This window comes from Urocitellus parryii, chromosome 3 (genome assembly GCF_045843805.1).
Source record: "Urocitellus parryii isolate mUroPar1 chromosome 3, mUroPar1.hap1, whole genome shotgun sequence".
Lineage (NCBI taxonomy): Eukaryota > Metazoa > Chordata > Mammalia > Rodentia > Sciuridae > Urocitellus > Urocitellus parryii.
Window position 1 is genome coordinate 155,620,491 of NC_135533.1, and position 15,574 is coordinate 155,636,064.

Sequence of the window (15,574 nt, forward strand, 5' to 3'; positions counted from 1 at the left end):
TATTACCCAGAAGCTTCCTTACCTATGGAGGAAGAGTACATATGGGCATGTGGTGATGGGACCAGGCATGACTCAGCCCCAAATAAGCAGCACGAAGTCTCCAGTAGGGCTCTTAGGCATTTCAGGATGGGATTGGGGAAGTCATTGGACAGGGGTGGATGCCATCTCCCTCACTGTAGACCTGAGCAGTAGAGAAACAAGAGAGCAGCCCAGGTCCTCATCACTGCATAGACTAATGCAAGTCTATGAACCCAAGTGTTTATTTCATAGAAGCCTCCACAAAGGGAGGGATGAGCTCCTGGCATTCATGGAGGCTGTTGCTTTCCAGGACGGTCTGGGAGAAGAGCCAGGAGTGTTGGCCAGCATCCAGGTTCTGGCTAAGATTACATGGCTGGGCTTGCCCAGAGCATTGAGCCCCACCCACCACCAGCCCATACCTAGAGGGGTAGGGCAGGAGGTCACCAAGCCTGGGGGATGTTCTCAGAGGAGTAACAGATGGGGCCCCCCAAAGCTGCATGTCGGGGACCCACCTTATTGCTTCTGGTGAAGGAGCTAGGCCTGTTTCCTCAGTGAATTCAGGAGAATGCAGCCCAGGTAAGATCCTGCTATGGATAGGTTGTCAGTACTGGAAGTTGGAGGCAGCCACCCCCTCCTCTGAGTAGCTCACAGCCAGGCCCTCTGTGAGTGGCATCCCTGGCCCTGCCTGGGAGGAAGGTGGGGATAGATTGATCTCCAGAGTCAGGCTGAAGCTTCTCACTCTACTACCTACTTACTCTTGTCACCTTAGGCAAGTTTCTTAACCCCCAAGAATTTTTTCTGATAACTTTTTCTAACTGGAGATGGAGATAAAGCTTTTCATAGGCCTATGGGAGGCTTCAGTGATACCAGACCTGTTCATCCCCTCTCCCCCAGCAGCCCATCTCACATGGCAAATGAGATTGCTCAGGCCCTGGTGGACAGTGAGAAATGAGCAAGGCTTCATGGAGGGAAGGACTCTAGGCCAGGGGTACAGGGAAAACAGACGTGCTTGTGGCTGGGCTGGTTGTTAAATTTAGTCCTGGGGCTCTTCTGAATCCTGAAGTGCTTCATCCCTTCTAGGCAATCTCTCCCTGTGGTTTGGGAGGGGCTACCCCTAGCAGCCACATCTATTGGGTCCATACCTGGAATATGATGTGACCATTGTAGTGGGTTAGTGTTGGTTTGGGAATAGGACCAATGCTGTCATCAGATTCAGGTTTGCGGGCAGTGGTGGCATGTTCGGGGCTCTTTGTGACACTAGTCAGATGTGCTTAAGCCTCTGGGGTGTGGAATCTGTCTAGTGACTGTGCTTTGCCCAGCAGTGCCCTTCTGCCTGGCATGATATATCCCTCCTACTTGGCAGTGGTACTCCAAATAGGGAGTGATTGGCCCTGCTCTCTCTCGGCTCTCTCAATGCCAGCTGGAATGTTTCTTTGGGGTGGTTAAGGTAGAAGATGTTTGCAGTTTGGTTATTTGAAATGGGCTAGGCAGGAGCTTCTCTTAAGTCTCTCAGGCCTCCAGCAGGAAATGCCCTTCTGGGGAAAGTGAGGAATGGAAAGTGAGGAACTCCCTTATAGGGAGTCGGGTGAGATGAGAAGGTTCTCTGGAGGGCTGAGCAGCGAGAAGGGTTTTCTTCGCTGGCCTTTACCCTTTTTTTAGGGCTCCTGATGGTGTGAGGCAGGAGGAATTCCAGTCCAGGTGCCCGGGGTTGCCTCCAGGAGGGCTCATTCCTCCCTGCAGGGATCAAGCATTGAGTAGGAGAAGGGTGAGGAGTATCATGTGGCGTGAAACCACACCCTGAGTTTGATCACCATGGGCCAGGAGGTGGGCGTGGGGGGTATGCTTTTGTCCCAGCGTCAGGGCTGCCAACTTGGTGTCTAGAGAGAACCACAGAAAGGCCCAATAACTGGAGCAGTTCTGAGTGCACAGCTTCTGGAGGCAAAGGCTCTGGGCAAGGTGGGTGTTCAGGCTGAGTAGGGGCAGCAACCATTAGAGTGGGGTTGTAGTTCTTGTTTTTTTGCTTGGGCAAGGATTGCTTTCCTTTTAAAGCCTCCTTCCATATCCTTGGAAAGATTTTAGGTTACAGCATGTTCTCTTGCCCATTGTAGGGTGTTAGAAAAGTGTGAAGTGGCCTGGTTCAGCCCTATTCCTCCCCACCCCCCACAAATAGCCACTGAATCTACATGGGTTGATAGTGCTGGACCCTGAGGCAGTTGGGGTCTTGTCTGCCATGGGATTGTGTGTGGTACATCCCCCAGTGGAGTGTAAGAACACAGTGAGGTGAGTGTGGGAAGCCACAGGTCCTGTCTTCTGCCTTCCTCATCTATCAGTTGGATGGTATGTGCACAAATCAAGGAACTTGGGGAAGTATGGAATCTGAAGAATGTCCTGGGTCTGCCCTCTTTCCAAAGGCATAAACAGAGGCTTATTTATTCAGGAAAGTATAAATAAATATATATATATATATATATATATATATATATATATATATATATATATATATATTGTTTTTTTTCCCAAGGGAGAATGCGGAGTATAAATATATATATATATATATATTGTTTTTTTTTCCAAGGGAGAATGCGGAGTATCTCCAGAGGGAGAGATAGTCAGGGCTGGGGCTTTGATTATCCTCTGGAAATGTACTGAGGGCCAGCCAGGTAGGAACCTGAAGGGATAGGGACCTCTCACTTTAGTAGTTGCTCTGCCTGTCTGATCTGCTTCCCTTGTGCCCTTTGGTTCAGTGCTAGAAGCTGAACTGGCATCACTGGGTGGGCTAGAAACCAGCAGTGGGAGGGTTTACCCATGTCCACGGCTGCAAATGATTCAATTCAGGCTTTCTTTACTTGTGGGGAGGTAAGATGTGGGATGGAGGCTTGCCTGTATTGCATGAAGATGAGAGGGGTGTCTACCTTGTCACATGGGGAGGGCAGTACATAGGTTTCTGGGTTGCTGAGTCCACTAGGGTCAAATGAAAAGGGCACACAGCAGCACCTACTAAAGGTGTAGTGTCCAAGAGGAAGGAGAAGCATTGTGCTCAGATGGAATGTTATAAAAAGCTCTCTTTGGAAGTTTTTTTTTTTTTTTTTTTTTTTTAACTGGAGATTGAACTCAGGGAGTACTGTACTACTGAGCTACATCCCCATTCTTTTTATTTTTTGAGATACGGGTCTTGCTAAGTTGCTCAAGCTTGCCTTAAACTTGATATCCTTCTGTCTCAGCCTCCCAAGTTGCCAGGATTACAGGCTTTGTGCCACCATGCCCTGCCTTAACATAAGCTTTGAGAGTGCATCTACCTCACCCAGTCTCCCAACAAGATAGAGCTGCTCTTGCTAAAAACGTTCCTCCTCTACAGTCCTCAGTTTGCCTCTCAGAGTCTGCTTTGATATAGTTACTGACCAGATTGTTTTTTCCTGTTCTAGAACTTGATATAAATGGAGTCAACTAGTCTGTGTTTTTTTGTTTTGTTTTTATAGTGCTGGGGAGAGAACCCAGTATCTCATGCATGCTAGGTAAGCACTGAGCCACATCCTCAGCTCAAGTTAAGTGTTCTGATTCTTGAATAAGACTTCTTCTACTTTGTCAAATACTGAGATTCATCCATGTTTGGGTATCATTCTGCCCCCTTTTTTTCTCCTTTCTTTTTTAAAAATAATATCTACTTATTTGCTGGTTGCAGTGCTGCATGCTGTAATCCCAGTGCCTCAGGAGGCTGAAGCAGGAAAATTGAGTTTCAGTTCAGCCTCAGCAACTAGTGAGACCCTGTCTCAAATAAAAAGGGCTAGGGAGATAACTTGATGGTAAACTACTCCTGGGTTCAACACCTGGTATGGGGGGCAGTAATACTCATTTTAAATATATGACACAGAAATGAACATACAGATGTTTCTTGACTAATTCATATTCTCTCTCTCTCTCTCTCTCTCTCTCTCTCTCTCTCTCTCTCTCTCTCTCTCTCGTAGGGGATTGAACTCAGGGGCACTCAACCACTGAGCCACATTCCCAGACCTTTTTTGTATTTACTTAGAGATAGGGTCTCCCTGAGTTGACCACTGAGCCACATCCCCAGCTCTATTTTGTATTTTATTTAGAGACAGGGTCTCACTGAGTTGCTTAGCGCCTTGCTGTTGCTGAGACTGGCTTTGAACTTGGATCCTCCTGTCTCAGTTTCCTGAGGTTCCTAACTTATTTTTTTTGTTTGTCTTATAACTTCTTTTTTTTTTCTTAATTTTTATTGGTGCATTATAATTATATTAATGGATTTTGTTGTAATTGACAACAAATTTCTGCTTTATGATGGTACAAAAGTGATAAAGCATTCAGTAGAAATTATGCTTTAAATTTTGAATTTATATATCCTGGGCTATCAATAATGTGATATGCTCCCTCTCTTACAGTGCTGGGCAGGGGCAAGAGCCATAGCTCCTGGTCAGCCTAGTGATTACAAAGGAAAACCACTGATGCTCTACAGTGTTTTATGTTGCTAAATTGTGATGTTTAATAATGTAAGTGGATTAAGTGTTTTTTAAGTTTATGATTTTTTTTAAAGAGAGAGAGAGAGAATATATTTTTTTAATATTTATTTTTTAGTTTTCGGCGGAAACAACATCTTTGTTTGTATGTGGTGTTGAGGATCAAACCGGGCCGCACGCATGCCAGGCCAGTGCGCTACCGCTTGAGCCACATCCCCAGCCCCTAAGTTTATGATGTTTTTAACAATGGTTTTATTGGAATGTGACCCATCATAAGTCAAGGTACATCTGTACAAACAGTCTAGTTTGGATAGTCCCATTCCCCAGAGATAATCTCATTTTGCAGTTGGGTGTGCATTCCCCAAGGTGGGACTTGCTGGGTTGGATGGGGCCAGAACTTCCAGAATGGATGCCTTGTAGGAGGGTGGACAGGGGTCTGTGGGGTAGGGTTGGGAGTTCTGGTGGCTCCCTGGCTTAGCTCTACAGCCCTGGCTCCACTCAGGCATGTGCTGCCAGTGGCTTGAAAGACTAGAGTATCTCAATGCTGTGCCAGCCAGTCTGGGTCCTGGGCCTCCCTTCATTGTGGGGGATGGGTCTTCTACACTGTGATATGAATGGAGAGGGGAGGAAAAGGAGGGCAGGTGGGTATTGACCATTCATCCCACCAACACAATCATATGTCTGTCTAATCAGTGTTCTGGGAACATATCCCAGAGTCTTTTTATTATTTCCACCATACCTTCTATGTTCATGGGAGAGTGAACTGGCCTGTGCCTGCTGAGGTCAGCCTGGCCAGGATCCACCCATAGGGGTAACCTGGAGTTGAGGGTTCCTACCAAGGAGGGAGTTGCTGTGCCGTTTCACCTCTTCCTGACCTTCTCCTAGGTACCCAGAAGGTTCTGTCCTTTGGAGGGGCTAGGTGGTAGCCTTAAAAGAGTACCTGGACAGCAGTGAGATCCCAGGCCTGCTATGCCTCTGCCCCAGATCCTGGGCATCCTGGAAGCCAGCATTCTGGCCAGCAATGGATCTGGGCTGGATGTGCTGTCCTTGGGATTGATAGGCACACTGCCTGGGCCTGCTGCCAGAGATTGCTAAGTGCCAACCTCTCCTCCCTCTGCCACCTGTCTGTGACTCCTGCCAACATAGGGCATCAGCCCTTGAACTGAGGTTTTCCTGGGATGGTGGTGATCCTGGTGCTGTTTCCAGGTCCTTGACACTCCCACAGTTTATGGCCTTTCCATGATAACTGTTTGCTGCTACTGTGCCTTTTGGAGAGTGGATAGAGTGGGGATCTCTGGCCATCTTCATTTGGGTAGGGAAGAAAAGAGCAATGCTTTGTAGACTTATATACTGCTGTATATAAGTCTATATGGGTATATAGCAGGGTGTTATATATATGGGTAATACAGCAGGATGGTATGTGGTCCTCTCTTAGGAGGTGAGGATATGTTGTCTCTTGTAGGTATAGTTGATGGCCCAGACTGGCAGGCTGGGAGGGCGGCTTTGTGCTTGCTGTGAGCTCTAAACAGGAGGGTCCCCCTCCCCCTGTGAAGAGCATTTCTGGTGGAGGGTTCAGGAAGTTAGCCTTGTCCCTTTCTGCTAGGTGTCACATCTAACTCAGCCTGGGGTCCTCTCCTTCCCTGACTGGGAAACCTTATTCAGTTAATCAGCCTAACCTGGGTTAGTGAAGTACCTGGCAGGGCCAGGTAGTAGGCACCCAGAGGGCATTCCTACCCCCAAGGTGCTCAGTTGTCCTGGAGTCCTCTATTTTGTCACTTACTCCCTGCATAGTGTCTAGTAGCTGGCCTGAACTCTGCTACAGACAGGTTCATCTGGTGAGTGAATGTTGGCAGGGCTCTGGCTGATCCCAGATATGAGGAAAGCCAGGCAAGGAGCAGGTTAATTGACCCAAAGGTATCTAGCAGATTCGAATGCTAGCCTTGACTTCCTGTTAGTCTTCAGGTCCACTCTTCACCAACCATTGTTTTGGTGGTCTCCACTCCCCTTCCAAAGCTGTGCTCTGCCCCATTCCTTTTACAGAGACTTAACAGCTACTTTTGGGTGAGGGGTCCAGCCCTAGTTATCATTCAACACAAGAGTTCTTGGCTTCCAGACCTCTGTATTTTCAGAATTGGTTCAGCTGCCCTCAGGGCCTTTGGTGGGATCCTGGGCCAATCTTATTCACCTCCTGCCAGTCCCCCTCCCCCCCAGAGGGGAGCTGCATGGGGAGACAGCTGGTAGCCTGAAGCCTAGCCTCCTGGCTGAGGCCTGCACCCCGGGTCTGGTCACATTCCTGAGGGACCTGCTTAGCCTCCCTGGCCCTGGGGGTGGCGTGGGGGAAGGGCAGGCAGGGATGGGCTCCAGACTGTTGCAGGCCCCCTCCCCCACCCCTGGCTCCATTCCAAGAGAGCCCAGTCTGACCTGTGGGGTGCAGGGACTCAGAACCTTAGGATCCCTCTCCTGCGGGACCCAGAGCTCTGAGGGGGAGAGGGGGAGAGGGAGCCTACTCTTATCTAACTGCACTGCCAGCAGCTTCTGCAGGAGGCTGGTATTGAAAGACTGAGCCTAAGGCTGGGACAATCCCTCAAGCAGTAAAACCTCCTGAGAGGGAAGCCCCTTGTGATTAGGCTGGGCAGGAAAGGGCTGGGCCCTCTAGGCCTAGAGGGGGCAAGAGCACATCTGAGAGGGAAGCAGGGGAGCCAGAGCAGTTGAGACTGGTTCTTATAAATAGCCCTTGCACAAGTGGCTCCAATTTTGACCTTTTGTTATGTAAATGTGACCAGCCTGGGAAGGACCTTGCCCAAGCCTCCTTGCCACCTCATCTGCTTATCTGGAATTGTATCCCTGCCACCAGTATCCCCAGGTCTAGGTGGCCCCTGAGGTATCCTAAATCTCCAGGGTATATGTGTTGGTGGATAGGTAGTGCCCACCTAGCTTCTCAGATCTTGTCTTTTAACTCCTCACTTTCCCTGCCATTGGGTGTGACTATAGGGCACCGCTGTCCTGCTTGGCTGCACCTGGGTGTTCTAGCCAAAAACATCCTTCAGACCTTTCTGAAAATGAAGGATCTAGGGTCACCAATTGCCTCTTCTTCATGATCCCTCTCTTCCCCCCCTTCCCTTGCTGATGTGTGAGTAACTGTCTGTCTTCTCCCCAGATGACCAGGCATTGATGTACCCTCAGGAAGTCCACGCGCTCAAGGAGGCCATCCCTGCTGGCTGCTGCTCACATGGTTTCTGGGCCCCTGGCACTCCGGTAGGCTGAAATGGAGACTTGGGGAAGGGAGAACAGCACCTGTTCTTTGTCCTTGGGGTTTTCTGGGCAGCTTACACAGCCCTGGCCTCTGTTCTGACCTTGAAGTCTTTTGGGTTCATTCAGTTCAGGACAATGTCAAAGGAGCCCAGGGCCCACTGCCCAGGATTGGGGGGTTGTTGTGAATATGTGAGCTCTCCTGCCTTTTGCGTGTTCTTTTGCTAAACTTGGGGCATTAGGTATGCTGGGAACTGTCAAAGGTGTCACTGGCTTTGCCCTAGGGCCCAATGTGGAAGGTATGCCTTGGGTTCTTTGTCTCTGCCTAGTAGGTTAGGGGAACAAGGAGTGGAGAGTTAGTTCCTGACTGCACCCATTGGCAGGTGCTTGCTGTGGAGCTCTTGAGTGTTATTTTTTGGGGCATGTCACACCCATGTTCACTCACAGTGAGGTGTGGATCTGGGAAGAGCATTTGTGTTATGGGAGGGGAGGACAGGCTGTGGTAGGCATGACTCCTGCCAGGGCTCTGCTCCTGTGGGAGACAAAGCTGGGAGGGGTGGGAGCACAAACACCTGGTGGTGGAAAGGTTTAGAGCTGTTCAGCTACTTACAGAGACTGTACCCTTAACAGCAGGCACAGAACTGCCTTGGGATGATCATTTCTTTCCTTCTGGGGCCCATTGTATACTTCCTTGCCTTTGTTTTCCCTGTGGGGTGCCTTGCTTGGCAGAGAAACTGCTCAGGTTGGGAGTCTGGTTTGACCTCATGAGCACACACTGCACCAGTGGGCTGATAAGTTCCTGTGGAGACTAGAGGCATCTCTGTGTTTATTACTTAATGACCTCAATTAGTGTTTGTGCCAGCCCATCTAGCAGGGGCCAGCTGGCTGCCTTTCCCAGTCACAGACAGTTATGGTCCTTAGAAAGGGTGCAGGGTTTAGGGGCTGGGGGTAGTGCCCCAGTGCTTGCCCCAACAAGGTCCTTCTCAATGTAGGTGGGCTCTGCAAAGACCAGAAGCCATGGGAGAGACTACAGTATGGTGGTGGTGGGTGGGAAGCAGGATTGGTACTCTTAGCACATCAGAAAGCCAGAGCCACCTCTTAAGAGGTACCCCAGTGTAGAGTAGAGGTTTCAGACCAGCAGATGTGTTTGATTTGGCCACACAGTATTTTTAAAAAGAACCTTCTTCTAATAGAGGGAGATGACTATGAAAATCTGAATTTCTTTTTTTTTTTATATATATATTTATTTATTTATTTTTTAAGTTATTGGCGGACACAACATCTTTGTTGGTATGTGGTGCTGAGGATCGAACCCGGGCCGCACGCATACCAGGCGAGCGCGCTACCGCTTGAACCACATCCCCAGCCCGAAAATCTGAATTTCTAACTTCTCTAGAAAGTTGAAAACAGCCCTGTGGACCCGCATGCTCCAGAGGGCTAGGTCTGTTTTTTTTTTTTTTTTTTTTTAATCTTTTTTTTTTTAGAGAGAGAGAGAGAGAGAGAGAATTTTAATATTTATTTTTTAGTTTTTGGCAGACACAACATCTTTGTTTGTATGTGGTGCTGAGGATCGAACCCAGGCCACACGCATGCCAGGCGAGCGCGCTACTGCTTGAGCCACATCCCCAGCCCCGCTAGGTCTGTTTTACCAAGGGCTCTAGCTCCCCTACAGAGGCCTCTGTTCCTCAAATTCCATATCCACCTGCTAGTCATTTTGGATTCCCTGCTTGTCCATGTGGGCCTGTGATTGACTTCTTTTAGTGTGGAGATAGTAGCCTATGTTCTGAAGTCAAATTCAGACCCCAGTTTTTCTGCTTGGCACCCTCCTTGCTTCATTTTCTCATTAGTGCAAATAGGTGTGGGGGAACGCTGTGTCCTTTCTCAAACAGTTTAAGTCTTTAATGAGGTGATCTGTATGTACAGTGCCTGCACACAGCAGGATTGAGTTTCTTCTCTGTGCCTAAGGGGGTAGGAATGAGTGCAGGTCTCAGCTACCTGGTTAGTGCATAATTCCTTGAGTGCCATCCAGAGTTCCACTGTGCTCTAGGACCCTGGAGTGAGTTAACGTGTATGCCTGTTCTTGCCTACAGGTGGTGTGCGTGGGCAGGGCGTGGGGACATGGGGCCCGACATGGAGCTGCCCAGCCACTCAAAGCAGCTCCTGCTACAACTGAACCAGCAGAGGACCAAGGGCTTCCTTTGTGATGTCATCATCATGGTGGAGAACTCAATTTTCCGGGCCCATAAGAATGTTCTGGCTGCCAGTAGCATCTACTTCAAATCCCTGGTCCTGCACGACAACCTCATTAATCTGGACACAGACATGGTCAGCTCCACAGTATTCCAGCAGATCCTGGACTTCATCTACACAGGCAAGCTGCTGCCCAGCGACCAGCCAGCTGAGCCCAACTTCAGCACTCTTCTCACTGCCGCCAGCTACCTCCAGCTGCCTGAGTTGGCAGCCCTCTGCCGCCGCAAACTCAAGCGAGCTGGCAAGCCCTTTGGCTCTGGACGGGTTGGGGCTGCTGGCATGGGGCGACCATCCCGTAGCCAGCGGCTATCCACAGCCTCTGTTATCCAGGCTCGGTATCCAGGGCTTGCGGACGGGCGCAAAGGAACCCACACCCACCAGGATCTCCCACCAGCCAAAGGCTCAGATGATGAGCTTTTTCTCAGTGGCTCCACCCAGGAGAGCACACATAGCCTGGGCCGGGGGGTCTGCCCAACCAGTGGAGAGGTAGGCCTAGGGGGCTGCAGTAGCAGCACCAATGGAAGCACTGGGGGCTGTGAACAGGAGCTGGGTCTTGACCTGTCCAAGAAGAGCCCACCCCTGCCCCCCACAACTCCCATACCCCACCTCACTCCTGATGATCCAGCCCAGCTGAGCGACAGTCAGCAGGACTCACCACCTTCGGCCTCTGCCCTTCCCATTGCCAATAGTGCCTCTTATGCTGAGCTGGGAGGCACCCCTGATGAGTCCATGGATCTGGAGGGGGCTGAGGATAATCACCTGAGTCTGCTGGAGGGGTCAGGTGGGCAGCCTCGGAAGAGCCTCCGGCATTCATCCCGCAAGAAGGAGTGGAGCAAGAAGGATCCTGTGGCTGGCTCCCCCTTTGAGCGGAGAGAAGCAGGGCCCAAGGGCCCCTGCCCTGGAGAAGAGAGTGAGGGGCTTGGGGACAGGGTTCCCAATGGCATTCTATCTGGCAGTGTTGGGGGAGGAGGCCCCAGTGGGCCCTATGGGGATCCCTCATACCCTTGCAAGGAAGAGGAGGAAAATGGGAAGGACGGGAGTGAGGACAGTGGGCAGAGTGGTAGTGAGGGGGGCAGTGGCCACCCTGGCGCCCATTACATGTATCGGCAAGAGGGCTATGAGACAGTGTCATATGGAGACAACCTTTATGTGTGCATCCCTTGCGCCAAGGGCTTCCCCAGTTCTGAGCAGCTCAATGCCCACGTGGAGACACACACCGAGGAGGAGCTGTTCATCAAGGAGGAAGGGGCCTATGAAACTGGCAGCGGGGGTGCTGAGGAGGAGGCAGAGGACCTGTCGGCGCCCAGTGCAGCCTATGCTGCTGAGCCCCGGCCCTTCAAGTGCTCTGTCTGCGAGAAGACTTACAAAGACCCAGCTACTCTAAGGCAGCATGAGAAGACACACTGGCTGACGCGGCCCTTCCCTTGCAACATCTGTGGCAAGATGTTCACGCAGCGTGGCACCATGACCCGCCACATGCGAAGCCACCTGGGCCTGAAGCCCTTTGCCTGTGACGAATGTGGCATGCGTTTTACCCGCCAGTACCGCCTCACTGAGCACATGCGTGTGCACTCAGGTGAGAAGCCATATGAGTGCCAGCTCTGTGGGGGCAAGTTTACCCAGCAGCGTAACCTCATCAGCCACTTGCGCATGCACACCTCCCCCTCCTAGAAGCCAAAGACCCGCGGGCACCCTCTTCAGACTCACCACTTGGGAACCCACGGAAGAAGCCAGGAGGCAAGGCAGGTGGGGCTGGGACCCTGAGGTCCAGTGAGGCTCCTATCAGCTCCTCTGACCCAGCCTCCCCACACCCAGAGCTTTAATCTCTAGTCTGTACCAAGGGAAGCCAAGAGGAGAGAAGCCGGCAGGCTTAGCTCCCTGTATGTGTTGCTGGTGACCATTCTACCTCCCTGTCCCATCTAGGTCACCAGCTCCCTGTAAGGGCTTCTGCAGAGCCATTGGGAGTGGGTCACATGGGTCTTACTGAGACCTGGTCCCTTTCCTGCAGGTTGGGTTGGAGAAGGGGAGTAAGGGGTCCCTCTCAATGCTGGTGGGGGACAAGGCTGCCTGTAGCTGGGGTGGTATCTGGAGGAGGCCCCCCAAGCAGGGACTGGGTATGTGTGCGTGCACGTGTGCTTGTGTCTGTGTGCAGGCGCGTGTGACCCTGGCTCTGGGGAGCAGGTGCTGGGAGGACGGTTTCTCCTTCCCTCCTTGAGCCAGGGCAGCACTGCTCATTGGCGCTGGGATAGTCAGGGTGACCCCACCGCCTACCTCTCTACAACTAAAGAGCCCTCTGGGCCCATGTTGCTGTTATTCCTACTGATCTGTTCCTTTTTTTTTTTTTTTTCTTTTCCAATTTTGAATTCTGTTTTTTAAACCAAAACAAACAATAGTTTATTTTCTTTCTGCCCCTTTGGGGCTGAGCCTGGGTCTGCAGACTGAATGTAATTGGGGCAGCTGCTCCTCCCCATTGTCCTCCCCTAGCCCTGGTGGGCACTGTGGAACACACCAGTGAGCCCACCTCTTCAGGCCCCAGAGCCCTTTTTGCCTAAAGGCTTCCCTGGTCTCCAGTACTATCTGGGCCGCCTCAGGAGTACTTGCATTTCCTATAGTTTCTGAGGAATATTCTTTGTCTAGAGGTACTTGTTTTTTATTAAGAGACATCCCCGTGTAACGTTTATGAGACTGTTGGAACTGGAAGATTCATGGGGTGGGGGGAGGCTAGACTCGCTGCCAGGGCTGTCGGTACTCTCATTTTTCATTTCTGTGTGTGTGGGTAAGTGTATGGTGTGTGCAGTGTGTATGGACAGATGTTTCACTTTCTTTCCTCACTGAACAAGGTGGAGAGACTTCTGACTTTTTGCTACCTCTTGAATTCATGACAACAGTATGTTGGTGACTGGCAGTTGAGGCCCCGATGCTTTTGTTTTCCTCTGGTGAGGTGAGTTGGGCTCGGGCTGGCCCGAGCATCCCTCCTGGGCCTCAATGTTCTCTGAGGGGGCACCTGCTGCTCACTGAGCCTAGGTGAGAAATATGAACTGCTCACAAGGGGCAGGTACCCCAAGCCTCCTGAGCAGCACAGGAGCTTAGAGGAGGAAGCATCTCTGGGCAGTTCCCTGGCAGGGCCAGGATGAGGCGGAAGTGAGCCCCCACCCATCCTGTGCCCTAGCTTTGAGCTTGGGAGAGCAGTAGCCCCCTGCTTACCCAGTGAGGTGCAAGGAAGAGCTGACCAAAGCACTGGGGAACAGGATTAGCGCTTCTCAAGCAGTCGTGGCCCCCAGTGCGAGAGGCTTGCCATCACCCATGGGCTCAGCCCTTTCTGGAGTCCCACCCTTTGCTCCTCAACACAGACTTCTCAGCCAGCCTCAAACACTTCCATGGGCCAAGCCAGGCTCAAGGCCAGACCAAGGTCACCATGCTCTGTCCTACGTCCTTGGCTAACTGGAGTCAGCTGGGCCAGCAGGCTTTATATTCATTTTGCTTCATGAATTTCTTGTCAGTTTTCTTTTGATTTTAAGTTTAGACCAAATAACTTCAGAGTCATCCCTTACCCCACTTCTCTAGAGACCCTCCAGCTGAAAATAGCCTGAGTTCAGGGACCCAGTGGTGAACAGTGTATTCTTGGGAGTGAGGGAGCTCTGGCTCGTAGCTGAGTCTTCCATGTGGTGCCTCCAGTCCTGAGCTTATTCCTCTTCTCTTTGGGTGGGAGACAGAATTGGGCCCTAGGTTTTAGTTTCAGCAAGTCAGGCTGAGCACCTGAGTGGAGGAGACCCCTGGGCTCCAGCTCACCCAGGGAGGGAGTGGGGCCATATAAGACTCCCTGTTCTTTTACCCCACCCCAACTCTCAGCACTTAAGCCACACGACACAAAGTCTGTACCGCCTGGGAATTGTGCACGCCCCTGGCCTCATGCATGGCCTCTTGGGCCATGGGCAGCTGCATCTGTGAGGTGACTCGAAAGTAGGTGATTCCTCTGCAGAACTTCAGGGACTGGGAGCAAAGCCCCCTCACTCAACGATGTCTTTGCGACATAGTATTGTACCCACCTTAGTATTGTATCAAGCCTTTTCTGTATTTTAATGAGAAAGCAAAACACTAGTTTCCTATTTAAGATTTTAAGGGTTTGTGGGGTGGGATGGGGTTGACACAACACTTAGTTTTGTTTTCTTTTCCTTTGATTCCATGTTGGGTGCGTGCTTGTGTGTGTGTATGTATGGAGATGTTAAGAGCCTCACAAGGAAATTAGGCCGTAGGAGGCCAAGGCGGCTTACAGTTCTCTGCTTTAGTCACTTAATTCCTGAATGTTTCGGAGAAACAGGAAACAGAAAATAGCAGATGTCAATGTCCTGTAGTAAAGAAGAAAAAAAAGAAAAAAAGAAAAAAAAAAAAGGAAAGCTCATACCCAAATTCACAAAACCTATTTTTTAAACCAAAGCACATTTTGAATGAGTATGGAACCTCAATGGGCTCAGAAAAAAAAAAAAGATGCTAATATATTTATCTCATTGTTTACATAAACTTTTACAGTTTCAGACCTCAACAGCTGTAAGGCCAGTCCCAGGGAATCCTCATCTTCTGCTGGGGGTCCTTCTGAGTTAGCCCTGGAATGGCTCATGGGCAGAGAAGGGGCTGGAAGCCTCTGTGGGATCCACCTGAGCCTTCATCCTCATCCCTGGGGGCTCTCCAAGCCCAGCTGGCACCAAAGAGCTTAGGCCAGTGCTGATCAGCTCCTGAGGCCTCCTGGCCAGGACCTCCATAGTCCTGGCCAGCAGCGGGTGGCAATCAGCTCTGGTGACAGGACCTAAGTCTGGGTTTGGGCCCCAGGGTGGAGGTGAGCTCCCCCTCCTACTCTGCCAGTGATACTCAGGGGGTGAATTGATGTGAAGGTTTCACTCAAGCCAAAAAGCAGAGACCTTTGCACAGCTCAGTTGACTCCACTGGGCTTCCACCCCCCACCCCCCACCCCATGCAGGGGAAGAGGCTTACTGAGCCTGATCCTTACAACACAGACGGTGCAAACACTCTTAACAGTGTTGTTTTTGTATCAATATGTTTGTGCAGTGATGAATGTATTTATTTCTCAGACTTGGGGTGAATGGGCAAGTGGCAGGCCGGGCTCTGCTACTGCTCAATCCCACTGGACCGAGCCACAGCAAGGGCTCCTTCAGGATTGCAAAAAAGGAAAAAAGAAGTGATGAACCTTTAAGCAAATAAGAATCTCAGAGACTTGCAGCATAGCCATACACCTCAGCCTGTGAAATGAGCACTCTGGACCCAGATTGACTCCCGATTTCATACAGCCGGGGGTGTGTTTCCTGTCCGACACCACTGGGGGGCAGTGGGCCATTTGCCTGATGCCCCCAAACTGTCAGTATTCACTGGACTTCAGGCCCCTGTGCAGGAGTGCGATCTGGCTGGGTTTGCAGGCAGGCAGACCCCTGCCCCCTCCTGTGGCCATCCTGATTGATGATGGGAGTGGAGGGGGGCTGGCCTGGGCAGCCAGAAGGGCAGGGCTCAGGGAACACGTGCTGCATCCGTCCTGCCCCCAGATATGGGGGACAAAAGCTATAAGCACCAGGCCTGAG

At 51.0% G+C, this 15,574-nt stretch overlaps 1 protein-coding gene across 1 annotated transcript in view; it reads left to right on the plus strand.

Annotated features, from left to right (window-relative positions):
* Window positions 1-11,729, plus strand: part of Hic2 (HIC ZBTB transcriptional repressor 2) — a 30,916-nt gene extending 19,187 nt beyond the window's left edge. Inside the window, exons 2-3 of the mRNA XM_026401728.2 lie at window positions 7,648-7,745; window positions 9,830-11,729. Of these exons, the coding sequence (XP_026257513.1) occupies window positions 7,720-7,745; window positions 9,830-11,660 (1,857 nt within the window). The 5' untranslated portion in view covers window positions 7,648-7,719 and the 3' untranslated portion in view covers window positions 11,661-11,729. The remainder of the gene's footprint in view (window positions 1-7,647; window positions 7,746-9,829) is intronic.
* The last annotated feature ends 3,845 nt before the right edge of the window (window positions 11,730-15,574 follow it).